The 16,012-nt window shown below is 46.6% G+C and overlaps 2 protein-coding genes across 16 annotated transcripts in view; both read right to left on the bottom strand.

The window, feature by feature from the left end:
• Positions 1 to 4,506, bottom strand: part of MROH2A (maestro heat like repeat family member 2A) — a 47,461-nt gene extending 42,955 nt beyond the window's left edge. For 2 of the 9 annotated variants that reach the window (XM_049101186.1, XM_049101187.1), the window contains exons 1-4: positions 4,210 to 4,506; positions 4,038 to 4,090; positions 3,372 to 3,468; positions 2,948 to 3,129 (exon numbers count right to left, since the gene is read on the bottom strand). In XM_049101186.1, coding sequence (XP_048957143.1) covers positions 2,948 to 3,129; positions 3,372 to 3,468; positions 4,038 to 4,073 — 315 coding nt within the window. In that variant the 5' untranslated portion in view covers positions 4,074 to 4,090; positions 4,210 to 4,506. Of the gene's footprint in view, positions 1 to 906; positions 1,096 to 2,947; positions 3,130 to 3,371; positions 3,471 to 4,037; positions 4,091 to 4,209 lie in introns of those variants that run through there. The other 7 variants (XM_049101189.1, XM_049101191.1, XM_025463514.3 and 4 more) reach the window with 5 other exon arrangements.
• A 4,621-nt stretch (positions 4,507 to 9,127) lies between these two features.
• LOC112669926 (UDP-glucuronosyltransferase 1A1-like) overlaps positions 9,128 to 16,012 on the bottom strand; it is a 146,054-nt gene continuing 139,169 nt past the window's right edge. For all 7 annotated transcript variants that reach the window (XM_049101185.1, XM_049101184.1, XM_025463501.3 and 4 more), the window contains 4 exons: positions 13,708 to 13,839; positions 12,867 to 12,954; positions 12,359 to 12,578; positions 9,128 to 10,153 (listed from right to left, as the gene is read on the bottom strand). In XM_049101185.1, coding sequence (XP_048957142.1) covers positions 9,856 to 10,153; positions 12,359 to 12,578; positions 12,867 to 12,954; positions 13,708 to 13,839 — 738 coding nt within the window. In that variant the 3' untranslated portion in view covers positions 9,128 to 9,855. The remainder of the gene's footprint in view (positions 10,154 to 12,358; positions 12,579 to 12,866; positions 12,955 to 13,707; positions 13,840 to 16,012) is intronic.

The raw sequence follows: 16,012 nt of genomic DNA, 5'->3' as shown, positions 1-16,012 counted from the left end.
AAGTCCAAGAAATCAGTCTGCCCTGGTGACGGAGCACCCGAGGCCAGCAGGTGTGCCTCTTACTGTACTTTGGTTCCTATATCACCTTATCACCATTTCTAAATGGCCTGGTTTAGGATAGAATTGGACGGATAAATGGTACAACCCAGACCACGCCTGGAAAGGCCACATTCGAGAATCAGATTTGATCAGGTCTGAGGAGCCGCTCTTGAAGAATGAGTGTGCGCCATGGCCTGCAAAGCCCTGGGCAAAGGCCTCCTCCCTCAGGTAGTAGGGTGGTCACTCCCCAGTGGCTCAGAGACCTTGGAAAATTTGGGCACCTCAAGAAGAAAAGAATTCACCCAAATTTCTATGTTTTCCTAGTGAAATCTGTTCCAGAAAGTTTTGGCTTTGCTTGCCTGGTCTTAGCATAGCCTATAACTAAAGTTTCTAAACTCTAATTGAAGGTTCCTCATGAAAATCCCAGGAAGAAAGAAAATTGTGGGACCTTGGCTATCCAATACCGCCTGGCCTGGACCAACGTCCCTCAATCTTATTTTTTACTGGTCCGTAAAGAGCCTTCTTATTTTTTTTAAGTTTTTATTTGCTTATTTGAGAGAGAGAGAGAAAGGGCATAGGGAGGGGGGAGAGACAGAGGAAGAGGGAGAAGCAGGCTCCCTGCCAAGTAGGGAGCCTGACCAGGGCTTGATCCCAGGACCGCAGGCACGTGACCTGAGCCGAAGGCAGACACTTAACCAACTGAGCCACCCAGGCACCCCCCAAAAGAGCTTTCTTAGACATTTTTCTAATCCCCCCCAACCATGAAACCTTAATACCATCTATTTATGTGCTATAGGCATCTCTGAGCTTTATACATAAAAAAGTAAGGTTTTTTCAGCCCCCACCCCGAGAACCCAATTTACCCACCTCAGGATGGTATCACCCCCATTGACAATACGTGCTCTAGATTTTCCAAGAGAACTCAAGGAGGCAGTTCCAAGAGAGCTGCAATTAGTGCTCTTGCAGCACCTGCATAAACAGCCAGGTAAATTATAAGACCAGCTTTGTTTGTGATCAAGAGGAATCTCTGGAGAGTATTTATGGTCACAAGACAAAAACTGTCCAAGACTTGGACACTAGTATAGAACAGGCACCAGAGGAGGTGTGGGTGCCGTCTGCAGCCGCTCACGGGTTTATCAGGCCTCAAGGAGAGCGTGTCCTTGACCTCCTGATGGTGATGGTCTAGGCTAGGTTACGGCTCCATGGGCATAGAAGCTCATTTGTAGGAAACTGATAACAACGCAGACAATGTTTCCCCCATAGCGACAAAAATTATTCCTCTGCGTGGCAATGTAAATGAGTTTTGCCTGGTAAAGAATATAAATCTCTAGAAGTAAAATTTTTCATCTTAACAGTTGCTAACATTTTGCTGGTTCCCTCACTGTTTGATGAATAACTGAAATCTTTGAAACACGTCAATTTTTAAAACATGCCTGCTTGCTTATTGTCTATTTATTGCCACTTATCACTCCTGATGGCCCGGGGATTAATCATGTTCTTAAATTTGTTTATATTTCCTGACATCTTGGGGCCTCACTGACCCGGGGGAGACGGCCCCTCCAAGGGCGACGCAATTATTGCTACAGAGAGCAAATAACTCAGCTTGGAGCTATGCTTTTCAAATGCCAGACAACCAATCCAGGGCCTGCACCCCAACCACCTTTTGTATCAGGCTCTAACTTGGGGGCCAGGTGCCAGACAATGGGGATCCCCATACCTAGAGCCCATTATTATTCAGTTATTCAAATTGCCCCATCCTCCCCGACAGAGACCACAATACAGACTCTTTTCCACATTTTCTCCTCGCTCCCTCTGACTCCTGGCCAACCCCAGTACTTGCTCCCATGGCCCGGCACCGTATGGCCTTGCCCTCGTCTCCTGAGTGTTGGCATCGGCGTAATAATAAAACCTACATTTTAGAAGTCTGTTATAGAAACCCTCTGCCCATGCTCCCGGACTCTGGCACACCTTCTCAGCTGCCACACATCTTTCTATAAAATGAGACTTTCCATAAAGAACCTCTACAAAGGGCAGCCCGGGTGGCTCAGCGGTTTAGCGCTGCCTTCGGCCCAGGGTGTGATCCTGGAGACCCGGGATCGAGTCCCACGTCGGACTCCCTGCATGGAGCCTGCTTCTCCCTCTGCCTGTGTCTCTGCCTCTCTCTCTCTCTCTCTCTCTGTGTCTCTCATGAATAAATAAATAAAATCTTTTAAAAAAAAAAAAAAGAACCTCTACAAAGAACTCATGTGCTTCCCACCCCCAAAGGCTACAGGAGAGTCTAAAATCCAGCAGTTCTCAAAGTGTGGTCTCCAGACCAGCAGCCTCAGCGTCACGGGGGAAGGCGTTAGAAATGCTGGTTCTCGGGCCATGCCCACGGACCTTACTGAATCAGTAAATCTCAGGCTGGGGCTCAATAATCTAGGTTTTTAACAAGCTCTCCAGGGGCTTCCGGCACTCTGGATCCACTCTGTCCTGTGTTAGAGGCCTACCACGATTGCCCATCACACATCCCATCAGTTCCCCCAACATCCCCCATCCCAGCCCCGACTCCAGCTACACGGTCTCCCCACTGGCCAGGCGTCCCTGCATCCACGTCTGGTGTGTCTTCGCTGCCCTGCGTCCACCTGCTTCAATCCTGCTCAACATCTTTGTAACCAAGTTCATGTGCCCTAGGACAACGGTTCCCAAACCCACTGTGTCCGAATAAGGCAGCTTTTGAAAGTTATGAAAGCCCCAGGCCCCCGTTGGTCGTCAGAGTTAAGGACCTCACTGTCTTCTTGCCCACCCCTGGGCCCCAGCACCTGGCCCCGGGCCCGCCACAGTCAGTAATGTGTGCTGAGCGGCGGCTGGACCCCCAAGCAGCCACAGGCTGAGCTCAGAGGGGCAGCCGAGGGTGAGCAGGCCCTACCTTGGGCACCTGCAGGCAGCGGATGAGGGCGTTCATCACCACGGACGGCTCGCTGGTGGCCTTCTCCGTGATTATCACCGAGGCCAGCGTCTTCCGCATGTCAGGACCTGCCCCGGCAGCATCCGTCTTTGCTGCCCCACTGTCCATGATGTTGAGGAGGTTTGTGACTTGTTGGAATGTACCTGAGACAAGGTGGCACAGGTGTGGTGCTGAGGGGGCCACCACGGGAGGTGCTCCCGTGGCCAGGCCTTCCCAACACGGCACAGCTGCAGCTCCCCCTGCACCATGATTGAGCCGGGCCTCCCTGTCCACCGTGTGGAAGGAGACACTGAGACCGAGGCTGGGACCCGCCCCAAGGAGTTGGTGGTCAGGACGGAGAGGCAGGGGCAGGAATGCAGTGCAGGGGTGGGGCCAGCTTTCTTACCCCCATCGTCTGGCTCCAGAGGTTCCAGGTCCTCCGTTTCCTCCAATGGGTCCTCATTTGAGTCTGCGGCTGCTTCTGTCATCTCTTCCTCAAGCTCCTCTAAGATAAACAAGACTTATGAGTTGGTGTCAACACATCCTAAGATGACCCCCAGTGAGTCATGGCCTGTATAATCCTCTCCCCTTGAGTGTGGGCAGAACTGCGACTTGGTTAGACCCGCGTTCTAGCCATTAGACCATGGTGTAGATGATGGGAAGCCACTTGCATGATCACATAGTCTCTGTCTTAGCAGACTGAAAGGGGATTCTCATACTAGCCTTGAAATGGAAACAGTGTAAGCCGCCTATGGAAGGGGCCACGTGGCAAAGAAGTGGGGGCTCCAGGCCTACAACCACAAGGAACTGGATCCTGCCAACAACCGCATAAGCTTAGAAGAGACCAAACTCCAGAAAGGATGCGGCCCCACCATTACCTTGAATGCAGCCTGTGAGATGCCCCCCTACCCCGAATCCTGGCCCATAGAAACTGCGTGACAATAGATGGGTGTTGTTTTAAGCCACTAAGTCGATGTCATTTATTACACAGCAGTAGCTAATACACTTCATTAAGAAGGGCCCTCCTCTCCTGTCTCTTGATACTGAAACTAAAGATTAATGAGAAATCTACCTCAACTGCCTTCATTCCTCTTCTCAAGGGTCTCATGCAACATCAGCAGCTTCCTAAGGGTTGGCAAACAACACAGATGTCAAAATGGAGGGCTGAACACTCCCAGATCCATCCTGTGCTCTTTCCCTCCTGGGAATCCTGTAAAGAGCTACTCTGGGACCCAAATACTGACCTTTCCACAGAGTCCTCTCCTGGATGGAACAAAAATATACCACAAGAAAAGGCCCCGTTCTTTGCCTAATACACATCAACGGTAAGGTGGACAATAGCAGGATGGGTTGTCAAAGCAATGGGATAGTTGGCTTCTCAGTCGTAATGTGGATGAGAAATGGGTCCCTTGGCGGGTGGAAGGGTTTCATGAGAATCAACACCGTTAGGCCGCAGACCCTTGGAACTTTGAGATCTAACTGACTTCCTGAGTCTTTATCAAGTGAGGGCTTTGAGGAGTGCACAGGGCCCTGTGATCAAACTGCCACATTATGTTGTCACTAAACATTTCTGTTACCAACATGTGTGGCAATGTACGGTGGCCTGTTTGGGAAAGGGACATGGTGTTAGTGGGTGCAATTCACTACCATGTCCCTTGGGGATGCACTGTTGGTTTGCAAGCTCTGCAGGAGTTTCCTGGATGAAATCTGAAACTGGGCCCTGTAGCAGCCCCCTGAGATTGGGAAAGGCAAGCAGAGCCCTCATTCCAAGGATAGGAGAGGGGCTGGGGAGCCTCCAATTTCCCAGGTCCAGCTCATGAGTCAACTGGCAGACGCATCTTTTCAGTGACCTCTTCCAACATGCGGTCATAGGGCCTCAGGGTAGAAAGGTATGATCAGGCCTGCTGGAGTGGGGTGGATGATGGAAGAGACCTAGGAAGAGGACCTTTCCACCCCAAGGACTGGACAGATTACGGAATACTTAGAAGGAAAGACCCAGTTTCCCTGAACCAAAAGTGAGGTCCAAGGATTTCCCTGTCAGTTGTAGCTGTGTGACCGGCCAGATCAAGAGTTTGAGCAATAAAATATTGGCCTTTGGAAACCTTTCTGTGCATTAAAGGGCAACAAAAACAGACTCAGAGGGCAGCCCAGGTGGCTCAGTGGTTTAGCACCGCCTTCAGCCCAGGGCCTGATCCTGGAGACCTGGGATCGAGTCCCACGTCAGGCTCCCTGCATGGAGCCTGCTTCTCCCTCTGCCTGTGTCTCTGCCTCTCTCTCTCTCTCTCTCTCTCTGTCTCTCATGAATAAATAAATAAATAATCTTTTAAAAAAAAGAAACAAACAAACAGACTCAGAGCCACGTAGGTCCAAGCCTGCTTAGTTAAAATTCCCACTCAAAGTTCGCCCACCCTCCCTAGAGTAAGTTCCTCAATCTCTGCTTGGACACCTCTGATACCAGGGTGCTCATTACCCTTCCTAGCCCACTGAAGCTGGATGCTTGGAAAACAAGCTTCCCCAGCATAGCACCAAGCACTTCTTTCCCGTAAAATTCATGCACTGTTCCTCGCTCTGCCCTTGATGACATCCTGACCAATATCGAACAGGCATAAGAAGACAGTTATCACCTGCTGCTCTTTCATAGCTACCTCTGCCCTACCTCCTCCCACTCCCTCTGGGCCTGCTCTCCTCCTCCAAAGATCCCTCAGGTGATCAATAATTCCTTCCCGAGACTTTGCTTTAATTGCTAGGATCAGGGGGCAGTTAGGATGAGTTAGAGGTTGGGGAGGAGATTACAGTGTGTGGGAGATGGGGGTGGATGGAGACTTCTCCAGTCTTTACATGCTAGTAAAATAAGGTGACGTGGTTGCCATTCCATTATGCAGACCCTACCTGCCTGCCTGTTGTGTGCAGCTAACATGGTTCTCCATGTAGCAGTGAATATAGAGATGGGTAGGATACCTTTGTTCTCTGACAGTCTAAAGACCTAATACATGAAAGATCAGGGATTTAGGGCTAGGACTGAATGTATCAGTTAGCCAGTGCTGTATAACAAACCACCTCAAAGCTTAACGATTGAGAACAACCATTTATTATTCTTCATAAACCTACAGGTCAGCTGGGCAGTTCTGTTGATCTGGGCCAATCCAACCATGGAGTCACTCAGACATCTGCAGTCAGCTGGTGGGCTCGGTGAGGGCTGGCTGGTCTAGGACAGCCTCCCACAGATTGTTAAGTCTGGTGGTTGGCTAGCTATGGGCTGAAGCAGTTAGGGAGATTGGGACACCTGTCTCTCACACGACAGGGCTAGCCCAAGCCATTCTCACAGCAGGTAGGTGGGCTTCTGAGAGAGTGGGCAGGAACATGAAGGCCTCTTGGGGCCTAGACTTGGAACTGGTTCCAGCTCCCTCTTCTACATGCTACCAGCCAAAGTAAGTCACAGGCCAGCCAATCTCAAGGCAGTGGGAAATCGGTCCCTCCTCTCCATGGGAAGAGCTGCAAAGCCACATTGTGAAGGGCATGGCTATCAGGAGGGGTAGACAAAGGGGCCATTTTTTTGTTGCACACCCAATGAGTGTGTAAGCCATGGCGAAAACTGGGATGGCCCTGAACACACTCTCCAGAGAGGACACTAAGACAATGAGATCAAGGAGAAAGAAGTGGGCTCTCCTTGGTTTTCTGAAACAAAAATATTTTTCAGGGTTTTTTTTTTTTTCTTCAGATTAGGACAATAATATTTGACTCCCATACAATTCATTGACGAAATCAGTCACTCTTATGTGCTGTCACTCCACTGAGCTTCCCACCTCTGCTTCTATGGGAATTAACTTGAAAATAAGAGAGCACTGAATTGTAGAAACCTGTGAGCTTAAATGCATGGAAGTGCCAAGGCCCGGAGTAGAAAAAATGGACACAACATTCATGGGTAGTGGACATGTTTGGGATCATCTCCCCAGCTCACTAGACTCCTCTTCCTTGACCCTTGGGGTCAGTTATGGTTCCCCGTGGCCATGTTTTCCCTGTGCAATCCCTCCCTCAACACTTCTGATTGGATGACCAGGAGTGGACACCTGATTGGACCAGTCAGTTTCTTCCTCCCTGGAATTTCAGACTCTGGGTAAGAAAGAATCTGGTCAAGTTTTCCATGGGCCTATGGGATCTTGGGGATTGAGAAGCAGATAAGGCCAAGAGGAGAAGGAAGCGTAGCTAGCACTAGCACCCAGAGCACGTAGGGACTGGGCAGGACAAAAGAGGCTCTACCAGGCAGCACCGAGGCCGGGACATGAGCCCCATGTCCTTAGGAAGCCTCCTCCTTACAAAAAAGACCCCTTTTGTGCTTAGGATAGCCCAACAAGAGGATGTTAAGGCCAGAAAAATGAAAGTATGAAGGAGCATGAGCTGGTGGAGGGCAAAGCAGCTCAGGTCCTAAGAGGTGGGGGTAGGGAGCCAGGGGCAGTGAGGCCGGGAGATGGTCCCTGGATGGACTTAGAGGGTCTTGAAGGATGGCGAACGTAGTCCATGAGTCACTGCAGGGCTCAAAGATGTGGGGAAGGATCTGGCATGAACAGCTTGTGTGCCAAAAGCAGCCAGGGGAAGGAATAAATAGGCCAGAAAGATTTTCTCATTGATGCAGTAAACTCTCCAAACAAATCCTCAGAATTGTTCAACACCCCATAGGAAAACAGGCTGAGGATATTCTCCAAAAAGGAAACACAAACGGCTCATAAGTTTAAAAAAAAAAAATCAACCTTCAAAGTAATAAATAGTAATAAAAGCACATTTAAAACAAGATCCACGGCGCTGGGTGGCTCAGGTCATTGAGTGTCCAACTCTTGGTTTCGGCTCAGGTCATGATCTCAGAGTTGTGAGACTGAGTCCTGCATCAGGCTCTGCACTCAGTGGGGAGTCTGTTTGTGATTCTCTCTCTCCCTCTCCCCTACCCTACCCTCCGCTCTTGCACTCTCTCTTGCGCGCGCGTGCACGTGCTCACTCTAAAATAAATAATTTTTTAAAAATTTTGAAACAAGATTCCCCTTTGATCTACATTTCCCCAGGGGAGCAATGCTGTGGTGCCCCACCCAGATCCCTGTCCTTCTGTATGAGTACCCAAGGGCCCACCTCCAACACTACACCGCAGTTTCTCTCCCTGGGGGCTCTCTCTGGCTTTTAGGGTCCCCTTCCCTGTCTTTGTGGTTGTCTGGAGGCGAAGGGATATTAACACGACCTGGGAGCAGCCGGTCATGGACAGGGCAAGTGCTCAGAGAGGCCAGGACTTTGCTTCTCACTAAGGTGGGATAAGTCTGGCATCTTACATTGTCTCCCAGCATCAATGTAGAGATTCAGCTCCAGCCTCTCACAGGACAACAGCTTCTTGGAGGCCCTCACTCCAGGTCCCACTCCCCAACCCCATGTCAGGGCTTCCTTCACTTACCAAATAAGCTACTTGCCCTGGAATCCTTGCCTCAAGGGAACCCAAGCTTAGACAACCATGGAGTTGATGGAAACAGTCATGAAGACGTGCAAAGATCTAGCTACTGAGCTGGTCCATTTGGGCTCTTTTATAGGAGAAAATAAAAGTGAATCCACCCAGAAGTCTTGGTTAAACAAATCCTTCCATATCCATGCAATGATTACTTCCTGGCCACTAAAAACAAATTAAGTGTTATAGAAAAGTGTGGAGATGGGGCACCTGGGTGGCTCAGTGGTTGAACATCTGCCTTTAGCTCAGCTCATGATCCCGGGGTCCCGGGATCGAGGCCTGCATCAGGCTCCTTGCAGGGAGCCTGCTTCTCCCTCTGCCTCTGTCTCTGCCTCTCTCTGTGTCTTTCATGAAGGAGTAAATAAAATCTTAACAAAAAAAAAAAAAAGAAGAAGAAGAAAAGTGGGGGAGGACAGTCCTGGCAAAGTGATGTGAAAAAGAGTGTTAAAATATACCATATATATTTAGTATAGATGCAGTATTTTCTAAGTATATGCATTTTCCAAAATAGTAACTGTGGTTATTTCTGGGGAATATGACTACCAGACTTTTATATTCCTGTGTGTGTGTGTGCACCTCTGTATTTTTCTAATTTCTGTCATAAGCATGTATTATTTTTGTAATTAGCACACATCGTTTAACAACCAATAAATGCAACAACAATGAAGAGAAGAACACCTAAGCAATATGATTTGTATGAATTTATTAATGTTTCCAGTTGTGAAAAACATCAGAGAAAATACACTTGTGAGACAGTCTGGGCTTTTCTCAAATTGAGATCCATTTGGCACAAGCCACGATTATCCTCTTGAACACATCACTCATCAATTCTGTACATCATTCTTTTTCCCTAAAGTCAGAAATCACTGTTCTCAAAAGACCCTCTGTCATTCATTTATTTCATGTACAAGGCACTATGCCCTAAGGGAATAAACGTCTCCTTCTTTAAATTCACAAAGTGACATCTGTGAAGCATACGTTAGGACCTGCCGTCTCTGGTGAGGGAATTGATCACAAGTCTACAGAAGCCAGATGATGATGTTAGAACCATGCTTCCAGGTGGGGGCTTGGGGTGGAGCACCTCTGAAACCTGTGCCCCCAAACAGGCCTCACTTCCAAGTAAAAAAAAGTAATGCAAAGTGCAAGACGGACCCGTCCAACCCTCTTGGCAAGTCCTTTGAAGGATGACAACTGTAGTCCAGATTAAACACACTAGAGGGGCCAGAAAACATTCCAGTGTCTCTACCTGTTAGGGCGTGATCAGCAATTAGATTGTTTTTATTAAAAAAAAAAAAAAAAAAAAAAAACACTCTGGGGCATCTCACTCAGAGTTAAGTGTTCTCTAATAAGCAGAACAAGAATTTAACATCGCCTCTGGTTGCAACCTCAGGCCACGTCATTTCCCACCCACTTGTCAGTGTGCCTTGGATTTGTGAGGTTTCTTAACCCGTCCTTTTTTCCCAAAGCACTTCCGGCAGCCAAAGGCACAACATTTGTAAGTGATGAAGACAACCCCCAGCACCACGGCCAGGAGGAAGCCGATCACGTCCAAAGAGTGGTACTGGTACCAGGTGAGGTCGTGGGCTGCGGGACGCAGGTGGGGAGCCCCCTTGTGCCTCATGACGAACTCCACCCAGAACACAGCCAGGTCCAGGGGCTCGATGGGGCGGTCCTTGTGCAGCCTGGAGAGGTGCATGATGTTCTCCTTATAGCTAAACACAAAGACAGTTGTGTGAATGTCTGGAATGGTGGTCTCAGCGGAACACTCTCCCTTTAGGCTTGCTGTAGTTAAGCAGGCTACCAGATTTTGCAAACTTGGTAGAGGAAATGTGTTTCCATTATAGACAGAAAAGAAACACACACACATGCATGTACACACACACACATGCTAAATGGTCTTCACCTCTGAAATTTAAAAAAAAAATGTAGAAAGAAAACTAGAAGCCAAAATTATAATATTAAATTATTTGAACCTTGCTTCCTTTCCTCTTCTTTCTTTTTTCTTGGTATTTTTGTAGGAAATTAGATACTTTCTTTACAGTAAGAGATAGAAATAAAAGAAAAGGTTGTGTCAGAAATTAGTGTGTTTTCCTTTCAGGATTTTAAACACTCACATCTAGTCAAAGCAAAAGCGATTTCTAAGTGCCATCTCCAAGGTGGTGGCATACGTGGCTTTGGTGACACCTCACACCATCCAAGTACTAACTTTAGTGGGAGGCTGTGTCTACGCAGCCTGTTCAACAAAACAGATTTTTGTTGATTTTGGACAGTGTTGACAGCTGCATCGGAACATCCAAATCCAAACTGGATTGGATGCTTTGACTCTTAGTGGGGGCGCGCTAGGAAAAGAAACAGAAGGAGGGGGAGAGGGATTAAAAGGAAAAGGAGAAGAAAGACCAGAGTAAGACACTCTTATTCAGGAGTAATTATAACTGCTGTCTTTAAACAAACCTGTCATTATAGTTCAAGACATTATTTTATGTGATAATAATATTTGGCCATAAGTCACATTAAACATCTTCCTTTCATAGAAATCTTCTCTTAAACAAGAGAGATTTTCTAGAACTTTCATTCCTTCATCCACTATTCATTGAGCACCTGTTATGGCCTGGTTGCATCACCTGATGTTCGAAATCTTTCCTTTTGTCTTCGTTTTATGCCCCAGTTTGGAGTGTTGGGAACATGGAGATTCACAACTAGGCAGAGATGACTCCCAGGTAAATAAATGAAGTTTGCTGGTAACGTAAGCTGGTTGATGAATGTTTTTAAAAAAAATAAGAGAACTTTTACCAGGTCATTTTTAGGTTCCAGGTAGTCATCAATACCACTCGACAGAAGGTCAAAATTGTGCTACTAATATGAACCTCCGGAAGGAGTTTTGTCAGCAGTTGGAGACAAGTCAGGTTTTCACTGCATGGACTTTGGAGCAGCGTGGCCTGACGCCAACCTGGGCTGCCAGGAGACGCCCATCAGAATGGAGGGATGCCACCCGCTGCTCTGGGCGCGCTGGGCATTTACCCCAGGGGTTCTGTGGACTTTTCTTTCTCATCCATTGGCACCACATCCGTGAGCACCCCATGTCCCCCCCATTTCTCCTTGCCCAGGTTCACTGTGTCACCCTGTGCAATGTCTCCTCCCATCTGAAAACACTGCAGCCTTTTCACATCTGTCCTTCTGATTGATGTCTCTTTCAAAATGAAGCAACTATGGGTGAAGACTCCTGACACTCTCGTAGACACACACACATGCACAGGCATTCACACGTGCATGCACACTCATGCGTGTACACACATTATTAATTGTTGGACGAAGTCTAGCCCGGGCCATCACTTCTTCCCGGAAGGTCTTGGCCAGCCTCTTACTAGTGAACTTGACAGCAATGTGATAAATTTCATGTGCAGAGATCATTTGATCTGATGGCTTTTGCCTCTTGAATTGTTTTCAGAGTCACATTTGAGCAAACTTATCTTTACTTTTATTATAAGGCTTTGTCTGTGATATCCACAAGACCCCATCCCGATTTAGAAATCCCCATGAACAAAATTTCTCACGGGCTTCAGTGGTAGGCAGAGCTGCACTTCGAAGCACCTGGTTTATTTTTTATCTTATGGACACTATGCTTCTTGTAAGGAAATATTTCTCTCTTTGCAGGAACTTATAGATCAGATGTCTATCTGGTGACAATATTTTCTTAATAAATTGAAGTTTTAATCCTACCAAGGGAAATAGTATTTAAAATCATTTCACTGATAAGTCCCATAGGAATTAAAATATCCTTTTATAAACTGAACAATAATAATCCCCAAATCATCTTACTTATAAATTCGGTTTTTATGTACTTGTTTTCACATTTGAATATTTGTTGCGAATGAGATGGGCAAAATATGGGTAGTATTCCTCTGTATCTTTTCTCTTACCTTTTGTCATTGATGACAGCTTTTAGGGCATTTGCTAAATCTTCAGAAGTCATTTCCAGGACATTCAAGGTCACTCCAGCCCCCCGAGTCTCCATGCGCTTCGCATTGTCCATCTGATCACCAAACAAGGGCAGCATCACCATTGGAACGCCGTTGCATATTCCCTCATATATGCCATGGGAGCCAGAATGTGTGATAAAGGCGCGAGCCTTCGGGTGACCTGAGAGGCAAAGCAGGGAGGGATGAGAGTGGTCAAGCCACCGAGTTTCACAGTCTGACACCATCTAGGTTCTGAAAGCACTCTAAGGACCCAGTGCCACCCACGCGTGGCTCCTGCAGAAGTCTGCAGAGGAGACTGTGGGCTGAGATGCCCCACTGGGTAAAAAGCTATGTAGGATACTTTGGCCATAATAGTTTCCAGCTAAACAGTCCTTGAGAACAGCCATACGCAAGCCACTTTCTTAATTTCACTTGGGTTTGACCTATGCACCAAATCCTGCCCACATACCAAGCAGATCATTCTGGGGCAGCCACTTGACAAGTATTGTATTCTTTGAAAGATTCGGTGGTGGAGTGCCAGTATAACGCCACAGGACCTTGAAGAGACAAAAACAGAATTTAAAGAACACAATAATTCAAAAACATCTGCCGTGATAGTGATAGCTAGAATGTGGAGTCCTCTGAATGAACATAAACTGGGCAAGGGTGGAAAGTGTAGCAGCTGGGAAGGCCTCTGGGGACTGGTAACATTCTGTGTATTTGTGCAAATTCATCAAACTGTACATTTATAATTTTTGTGATTTTCTGCACTTCAAGGGGAAGTTTACTTAATAAAGTGAATGAATGTAGAATTACAGAAGCAGAAATATAAGAAATGAATCCAGTGTCCTGACCAGTAGCTTTTTGCAGAAGTACTCCTATGTAATACAAAGAAACACTATCCTGTTCACTATCCTATTCATTTTATCTTTAAAATAAATTCCCCTTGGAGGGGCCTGGCTAGCTCAGTCAGTAGAGCATGCAGCTCTTGATCTCAGGATTGTAAATTCAAGCTCCAGACTGGGTATAGAGACAGCTTAAAAAAATAAAATCTTTAAAAATAAATCAATGAAATGAAATGAAATTAATTCTCCTTAGTACACTTTTGAATTTCTTAGAGAAAATAAGACCTCCAAGTGAAGTAGACAAGTTTCACAGAGTAGTTGAGTGTGACATGGCAAACAGAACTTTAGATTAATAATTGAGAAGTGGCAGGGAAACCTAAAGTCCAACTAGTAGGATTTAGCATTGATACTAGAAGTCTGGTGTTCCAACCCTTGTGAAGATAGAATCATATGGAAGCTTCTTACCGTCTGAGGTATTTTGCCCAAAGCATCAGCAATCTCCATAGCTTTCTTCTCAGGAATATCTGATACCATGGAGCCCAAAGAGAAAACCACAATTCCATGTTCTCCAGAAGCATTAACATAGGCTTCAAATTCCTAGAACCATAAGAGAAATTTCCAGTTAAGTTTTTTCTCCTCTTCTTTGGGAACTGCATACATTCAGCTATAAATCAGATCTCTTCATCTTAAGAATGTGATTAAAGGTGTGTGTGTGTGTGTGTGTGTGTGTGTGTGTGTTAGAGGCATAAAATATTAGTTCATATTACACCCTTCCTTACTTCCTTCCAAAGGGGGAAGGCTTCTTGCATATTGGGTTGTCTCCTGGGTCCTTCTTTGAGACTCAGAATCCAGGTAGCAGGCTAATTTTCCAAGGAAAAGCAGAGATAAAACCAGATCCACTTCTCAGGGGCTTCAAGCTGCTGGGAGGGTCTTGGGATAAAGCAGGCTTTTGGGGAGACTAAAGGAGAGAGCAGAAGGTAGTACAGAAGGAAGGGGGAAAGATGAATGAGCATCACAGAGAAGGGAGAGTGCTATTTAGCAGATCGATGAAGAGAGACCCTGAGAGGGAGGAAAGGTGTCCAAGGAGGATTTCAGAAAGCTTTCTGCAGACTCTAAAACTCTTGCACCGCACATTTAGGAAAATCTATAGTAAAGATGTGTATTACTTTCCAAGGCTTCTGGAATATTCCTTTTATGTGGAAAGAACAGATGGAGCCTAAGCAGAAAGCTGCAAATAATGTTGTGGATGAGGCTCATGGTTAAGGAAAAACCTCAAAAAAAAAAAAAAAAAAAAAAAAAAACAACAACAACAAAAAAGGAGAAACCTCAAAATAGCCAAGACAGCCTGTAACAATTCTTGCTTCCCCACAGCCTATAGCAGAGTCTTCCATATGGCAGCCAATACATTGGGGTGATTAGGGATCATATTCATCTCAACTCAGTGCTGAAACTTAACCAGTCAACCTGGAAATTTCCTACCTTGCCTGGAGAAGAGCTTTCTGAAGAGTGTACGTCAACTTGCCTGCCTTAGCAAGAACATGCAGAAAGATAACTGAATCTTTCTTTGCTGGCTTCATAAAGCACTGCAAAAAGCAAAATATTTCTCCCTAGGTATGAGAGATATAAAACTGGACCGAAAACCTTGCCAAGGGTGCTCCAGGATCTGAGCCCCTTCTGCAGAGCTCAGAGAGGGGACAAAGGGCACGCCAGCAAACCCTGAGTACCAAAGCCACCAGCGGGAAGGATAAACGCAAGCAGTGAGTCTCAACCCACCCAGCACATGATCCCCACAGAATATTCCTGTCCCATTCCAGAAGCTGATCCCCTCTAGCAATATACCCATCAGCGTCACCAAAGGAAGATTGCAAGTATGAGGCCACTCTGACTCCTCCAACCAAGACCACCACTGGGCATTATAGCTTTGGCTAGGTAAGCTCAAGACAAAGCAATGGGGCTTGTTTCTGAAGAAACTTCTGGGCCAGATGACCCAAGAAATAAGGAACGAACTGTGAGTGCTTTTCTACTCAATAATGAAACAACTACTAGAAAATGGACAACCCGTGTTTCCCTCGGATGAAGCAGGAGGATGGGATCTTTGGAAGTGTCTGTATATAAAGGCTGAGAGATAGTGATGGCAGGGACCCCACTAGTAAGTACAGATCACAGATTATGACCTATCAAGCCTCTACCCCTAAAGTAATGAGAAAGAGACGTTAGAGATGGATGTCGGACAAAAGCTCTGAGAGGAAGCAACAAAAAGATAATGCAATTAGAAGAACAGCAGCATTAGCTGCAGTGTAGAAACAGGAGAATCTGAAGGCAAAAGTGGTGGCTGTGTCCCCAGGAAGAGAGGAAGGAAGCCGCCAGACTCAACCCTCAGCAATAATCTCAGCCCAGCCTGATCTGGCCTTCAAAGCCAACTCCAGAATACTATGGTCTTCAGGAAACATACATACACACTCACACATACACACACAGGCACACGCTGGCATGCACACACAGAGTGGCAATTCCACGCAGAGGAAATAGAGCATGGTGTGAGTGTGGCCATTTTCCCCCAACTGTAGGTTATTAATGATCTAATTAACTCCCCTAGAGTCTCCCAAATGATTTTATACGTTTCCCAAGAATGCCAAGGACATTCATGGGACTGTGGGATGTGGTGGGGTTTGCCCAGAACGGAGCAGTTTCCTGAGATATGAGACTTTCAGTCCTGTTCAAACCAGAACGCTGGCCACCCCAGGTGTGAGATGCAGAGGACTTCCCCCAG

The sequence above is a fragment of the Canis lupus genome, chromosome 25 (assembly GCF_003254725.2).
Source record: "Canis lupus dingo isolate Sandy chromosome 25, ASM325472v2, whole genome shotgun sequence".
Classification (NCBI taxonomy): Eukaryota; Metazoa; Chordata; class Mammalia; order Carnivora; family Canidae; genus Canis; species Canis lupus.
This window is presented reverse-complemented; position numbering and strand designations above follow the sequence as displayed.